Here is a 7133-nt window from a genome sequence, read left to right as displayed (position 1 = left end):
CACTTTCTGCCATAAGGCTGGTGTCATCTGCATATCTGAGGTTACTGATATTTCTCCCAGAAATCTTGATTCCAGCTTGTGCTTCTTCCAGCCCAGCGTTTCTCATGATGTACTCTGCATATAAGTTAAATAAGTAGGGTGACAATATACAGCCTTGACGTACTCCTTTTCCTATTTGGAACCTGTCTGTTGTTCCATGTCCAGTTCTAACTGTTGCTTCCTGACCTGCATACAGGTTTCTCAAGAGGCAGGTCAGGTGGTCTGGTATTCCCATCTCTTGAAGAATTGTCCACAGTTTATTGTGGTCCACACAGTCAAAGGCTTTGGCATAATCAATAAAGCAGAAATAGATGTTTTTCTGGAACTCTCTTGCTTTTTCCATGATCCAGCAGATGTTGGCAATTTGATCTCTGGTTCCTCTGCCTTTTCTAAAACAAGCTTGAACATCTGGAAGTTCATGGTTCATGTATTGCTGAAGCCCGGCTTGGAGAATTTTGAGCATTACTTTACTAGCATGTGAGATGAGTGCAACTGTGTGGTAGTTTGAGCATTCTTTGGCATTGCCTTTCTTTGGGATTGGAAGCATAATAGTAATTTATTCACTTGAATCAGAATGACTCAAGAAACTCTCCCCAACTTCATAGCACAAAAAAGAAAGGGAAATACTCTTTCACAAGTTGGAGTTGATAAGCTGGTTATTTAGGGGCAAATACATTTTTGATATTAAGGTAAGAAAAGGAGAGATGAGGTTTTCTTCACACATGAACCCAGCCAGATACATGGTTCTATGATATCAATGAAGACAGACTAGAATTTAGATAAATTATCCCATGGCTCTAAATGGTTTATTAGAGGAACTCAGTCTTTACAAATTAATTAGCATCCACTTGACACTAAAGTCAGAACTATAACAAAGAATACTTGGTTTACTTACAGAACTTTAAGACTGTAAAGGCCAGCAAATGCTCCCTTGGGAATGTACGTCAGAGCGTTTCCAGCAAGACGTCTGTGGGTTTCAAGCAGAGAGGATAGAGAGTAAGTATAGTTCTCTTCTTATGGAATTCATTTAGCTGTTAAAAATGCAATACAATTATGTTTAGACCATAAATGCCAAAAGCAATCTAGAGAACCTTGTTTTGTCACGTTTTGCAAAAAATTTCTGTAAGTCTCTCATCAAAAAGCAGGCAAAAGAAGAAATATAATAAATTACCTATTTTACAGTAAATCACCTAATAGCTTATACTATGTATATGCTCTAGTATACTGTGTATACTACTATACGATGTATAAGCTATACTATGTATGAGCGATGTAGAAACCTCTCTATCCATTCGTCTGTCAGTGGACAGTCAGGTTGCTTCTGTGTCTTGGCTATTGTAAATACTGCTGCTGTGAACGCAGGGATGCAGGTATCTTTTTGAATTATGGTTTTCTTGGGGTATACGCCCAGAAGTGGAATTGCAGGATCGTATGGTAGCTCTATTTTCAGTTTTTTAAGGAACTTCCATACTATTCAAACCAGAAACAGACTCACAGACATAGGAAACAAACATGGTTACCGAAAGGTAAAGGTAGGGGGAGGGATAAATTAGTACTACTACATATAAAACAAACAATCCACAAGAACCTACTGTATGCCACAGGGGACTCTATCACTGTTCTGTAATAACCTACATGGGAAAAGAATCTGAAGAAGAATAGATACATGTATATGCATAACTGAACCACTGTGCTGTAACCTGAAACTTACACAATGTTGTAGATCAACTATACCCCAAAATAAAATAAAAATTGAAAAAAAATTCACCTTAAAAATTTTTTAATACAAAAGCTAGACAAGGGAGTAGAGAGGGAACCACGGGCAGTGGTTGTCAGGGAGATGGGCCATCATTACAGGTCAGACAGTCAATGGCTGGGCAGACCTCTCTGCTGAGAGGGCCTTTCAGCGGAGGGCTGAGCCATGCAGGGACCTATGTGAAGGGAACAGGTGTACAGAACACCGAGGAGGGAGTGTGCCTGGCGTGGTCTGGAACCTGCCAGAAGGCTGGAGTGACTGGAGCACAACGACCAAGGGAAGGGAGACAGCAGGTGAGGCTGGAGTGCAGTCCGGGGCCCCGCCATGCAGGGCTCTGGAAGCCACAGTAGGGACTCTGAGCAGGGAACAGACGTGATCAGCTTTGTGTTTTAAAAGGGTCCTTCTGATGGGACCCTCTCGAAGAGGGAATAGACTTTGGGGATAAAGGTAGAAACACAGGAGGCGACTAAAGCAGTTCACACAGGAGCGGCTGGTGTGATGCAGCCATGTGGGGCTGGTGTGGAGGTGGGGGTGGGTGGATATGGTGGAGAAAATTAGGAAAAATCTCCCCTGACAAACCGTTAGTATCAAGGTGAAATGTAGGAGGCCAACATTTCATGTTTATATTCTATACAACGCACATGCATTTGATTAGTTATCCAAAGTTCTATACGTAATACTGAAGGACATGATTTGTGTAAGACAGCCTCCCCAGGTGGTGCTTGTGGTAAAGAACCCGCCAGTCAATGCAAGAGACTTGAGACTAGGGTTTGATTCCTGGGTCAGGAAGATCCCTAGGAGGAAGGGAATCCCACAAGGCAACCCACTCCAGTATTCTTGCCTGGAGAATCCCGTGGACTGAGGAGCCTGGCAAGCTACAGTCCATAGTGTTGTAAACAGCTGGATATGACTGAAGCTATTTAGCATGCTTGCATGTGCTATTAAAGAGTGCTTATTGAATTAACTGACTCAGATTGGTTGACGCTCACAGGTGGCTTAACTGATCAGACTAAAATTAGCCAGGAATTGTGATTTCAGCCAAAATGTCCTTAACTATCCTGTCCACGGTCATGACTTGAATAGTACATTTTTTAAGATCTAGAACAGAGCCTGAAACTGGGGGCTTATCAACTCTTACTGCTGCTCTGTGATCAAGTTCTTAGCTTGATGGTTTCTGAGTCATTTGACTTTGGAAATGAAAAGGAGAAAATAAAATTGTTCTATTTATTTATTTCATTAGTTTAAATTATTGTTAGGATAAATGCCTTTCTGTTACATTTCCTGAAATATAGCTCACTTCACATGAATTGTTTTTCTTTTCTGGGCAGGGACTTTCAGAACCTCAGACCGTATTCTGAACTAATCTGTGGAACCATTGACCTCTGTTATCAGGGGAGTCTGTCTTAAAACAAATGAATTTATGATAGGCTATTAGCTATTTGCTATGCTGGTAGGAGACATATCTCATTGTCAAAAACCACAACTTAAGAAATCATTGAATTCTTCCTCTCATTTCTTTACCATGTGGGATGGTTTTAGCAATTTAAAAATGAAATACATAAAAACTATAGGAGATCTTTTTTATATAAATGAATACACAAATAGTGAGAACTGCACCCAATCTTTCCTGTGAAGATTTGAACTGACATATTTTTGGGCAACTATGTTCCAGTCATCGAGACCCGCATACCATTTGGTTGGAAGGTTTAATTTTTCCCTCTGTTTCTAAAATTATTTCATAGAAATGTCTCTTTCATCTCTGTTTCTATAATAGGATACAATTTAACAGGGAAAAACCTTTATATCATTTTATATGATACAAAAATGTTTTTGTCCTTAAAGATACTTTTCCATAAAGATTCACATTATCCTATCCCTGTTAGTTTTACTGACTTAACTGCCATAAAAAGGGGAAAAAAATCAATACATTACAGTAGATACATTCCTTTTCAAATGTTTATTTAAAGCAGATGTTTTGAAGCAGATGTTTGGGCGCTGTAACAACCAACTGAACTAGTTTTGAGAATGTATGTTTCTTTGACCCAAACAGTCATTTGAGTCTCTGAAGGAATCTAAGTTTGTTTCTGGTAGCTTCATTTTGTAAAATGGTGGGACGAGAGCAGTGCAGTCAGACGTGGGCTGTGATTTCTTCCCTCTGGACGCTGGTCTGGAGAAAAGAGGTGTGTGTACAAACTGGGGGGAGCACCGAGAGGGGAGGGGTGCCTGAGCCCACCCTCTGATTGGGACTCTCAGGACAGCGACTGTGCAGGGAACATGGTCCAACATCAGGCCCTTGGCTGGGTAGTATTTTCAGAGGTAAGTGAATATGACGATCCTTATGATTTGAAAGAAGACATTTCAGACTACTTAGCAATTTCATTTTGGCTTTTAGGAATTACTGCTTCATTTTCCAACTTTTACAAAGTACATGAGATCTAGAAGGCATACATTCTATACATGCTGAATTAATTTGTTTCAGAAATTTGGTGAGGGCTAACATCAGGCTTGATGGCAATAGTTCCCCACCCACTCCCCTCCCCACTTCCCCATTCTTAAGATCTGCGTATTTCCAGTTTTCTGCTACTTTTTCCTTCTTTGTGATTTCCAATATAGTTTCAGTGGCTCTGTTCTTATTTCTGAATTTCTTTTCACTCTTCTGAGTTATAATTCACCTGAATAATTATAGTTCATCTATCACTTACACATAAAATTTCTGAGGTGTCAAAATATTCCCACTTGAAAAAAAGTATCCTAAAACAAAGTTACTGACTTTGGGTTTCTGCATATAGGAGCCAAGAGTCTGGGTCACTGAAGAGTTAGATACAAATAGGATGCAACCGAGTCCAATGTAATCTCATAATCTTGCCTCTGCTGGCAGAAATGCGGCATCACTGTAACTAAGTCCACCACGGTAAGTTTTCTTTTTAAGATGCCTGTGCTAGTTCGAAAGGCCCAGATACTTAGAATTTAACCCTCTGGCATTCATCTGCGGTAACATTTGCTGAAGCCTACTCAGAAAACTTGAAAACGAGGATTATGGCAATCTATCAACTGTTTTTCTTCCCATTGGAGAAAAAAGTATCATAATATGCCTCAAGAAATTGCCACTTAAAAAACCTTCTCTCCCCCAATACGTTAAGCATATCTAATTGGTCAAATCCAGGCACAAATCATCCCTTCATTAACTACGTATTTATGAACTGTCCATTTTGTTTTCATTATTGTGTGTGTGCTCAGCTGTGTCTGACTCTTTGTGACCCTATGGACTGTAGCCCACCAGGCTCCTCTGCGCTTGGGATTTTCCAGGTAAGAATGCTGGAGTGGGTTTCCATTTTTTCCTGAAGGGGATCTTCCAGACCCAGGGATCGATCCTGTGTCTCCTGTGTCTTGTGCATGGCAGGCAGATTCTGTACCACTGCACCACCTGGGAAGCTCCAGTTTTCATTATTACATGAGACTAAAAAAATCAGATTTCAAGGTTTAAGGGCTGAGGCCACTGGCCTGATACATGAACTCTTCAGGTCAACAGGGATATCCATTTGTAGTTATACGGCCCTATAGTTTCTTCAGCCAGAGCATGGTGTGTGTTTAGTTGTGTCCAACTCTTTGCGACCCCATGGACTGTAGCCCACCAGGCTCCTCTGTTCATGGGATTCCCAAGGCAAAAATACTGGAGTGGATTGCCATTTCCTTCTCCTGGGCATCCTCCCAATCCAAGGACTGAAACTGCATCTTTTGGGTCTCCTGCATTGGCAGGCAGATACTTTACCACCAGCACCATCTGGCAAGCCCCCAACCAGAGTATGTGTGTGTGTGCTCCGACTCTTTGTGACCCCATGGACTGTAGCCTGCCAGGTTCCTCCGTCCGCTGAAGTTCAATTTTCAACTCTGTGAAGTATTCCTTAATTACCGCAGCCAACTTTCCTGTAGGTTATATTCTGTACAACACTGTCTATAAAGATTCATTTATGTAGTCTACCTGACTTGACTCTTAAGGTCAAGAATCTTATCGCCTGTCCAGAGCAGGGAGCTGAATCAATAATTTACTGATGGATTGATCATTTGTTCTTGTTTCCAAAGACAGTTGGCTACAGTGCTAGAGTTGCTTCAGGTCTGGCATAACTATTGCAAGATGGCTGGCTAGCCATTACATTACCAGATCAGAAATAGCTAAAGAATGTTCCTTCTTCATCATGCATCAGATTTGGACTCAGCAGTGTATTTGAGCACTTTCATATGCCACATACAGTCCTTTAGGGCACACAAATAGTTCAGACCTTTTGTAAAACTATTTATGAGTTCTAGGCACAATGTAAAGTGTGTTAATATACATCATGCTAATTATTAAAAATCACATTAAACAGGTGATAAGATTATTCCCCTTTTACAAGGCAACTGAGGCTATGAGAGGTTATTTGCTCATTCTTACATAGAAAACTTCACACAACTTGGCTCAACCATTGCACTGGTTCTGACATTTGAGGTTTTAAACATGACTTTGGTTAAAAGTAGGTTGGTCTGGAGCTTGGGTTGACCAGGAGCAACCAGTCTAAAACAAGAGAAGCACAAGGACACAAACGGGTGCATCACTTGAGGCGCTGGCCATAGAAAACTGATGTTCACCGTTTCTCATTCAAAGCTCTCCCATTGCCCTCTGGTCCCCAGTCTGTACTCTTTCTGCTGTCACGACTATGACTGGTTGTTTCCCTCTCTTCTTGCAAACCCCTCTTTTAAATTGAAATATAGTTGATTTACAGTGTTGTGTTAATTTCAGGAGTCCAGCAAGTGATTCAGTTATACGTGTGTGTGTGTGTGTGTGTGTGTGTATATATATATATATATATTTGTGGTGGTTTAGTCGCTAAGTCATGTCCAACTCTTGCAACCCCATGGACTATAGCCTGCCAGGCTCCTCTGTCAATGGGATTCTCCAGGCAAGAATATTGGAGTGGGTTGCCATTTCCTTCTCCTATATACATATATATATCAGTTCAGTTCAGTGGCTTAGTCGTGTCCGATTCTTTGTGACCCCATGAATTGCAGCACGCCAGGCCCCTGTCCATCACCAACTCCCGGAGTTCACCCAGACTCACGTCCAATCGAGTCAGTGATGCCATCCAGCCATCTCATCCTCTGTCGTCCCCTTCTCCTCCTGCCCCCAATCCCTCCCAGCATCAGAGTCTTTTCCAGTGAGTCAACCCTTTGCATGAGGTGGCCAAAGTATTGGAGTTTCAGCTTCAGCATGAGTCCTTCCAATGAACACCCAGGACTGATCTCCTTTAGGATGGACTGGATGGATCTCCTTGCAGTCCAAGGGACTCTCAAGAGTCTTTTCCAA

At 41.5% G+C, this 7133-nt stretch overlaps 1 protein-coding gene across 1 annotated transcript in view; it reads right to left on the bottom strand.

Annotated features, from left to right (window-relative positions):
• LOC104988022 (leucine-rich repeat-containing G-protein coupled receptor 5-like) overlaps window positions 1–7133 on the bottom strand; it is a 114220-nt gene that overhangs the window by 41091 nt on the left and 65996 nt on the right. The window contains exon 3 of the mRNA XM_010839155.1: window positions 935–1006. Coding sequence (XP_010837457.1) covers window positions 935–1006 — 72 coding nt within the window. The remainder of the gene's footprint in view (window positions 1–934; window positions 1007–7133) is intronic.

The sequence above is a fragment of the Bison bison genome, unplaced genomic scaffold (genome assembly GCF_000754665.1).
Source record: "Bison bison bison isolate TAMUID 2011002044 unplaced genomic scaffold, Bison_UMD1.0 scf7180017864113, whole genome shotgun sequence".
NCBI lineage: Eukaryota > Metazoa > Chordata > Mammalia > Artiodactyla > Bovidae > Bison > Bison bison.
Note: the sequence above shows the minus strand (reverse complement) of the source record. Positions and strands in the feature narration are given on the sequence as shown.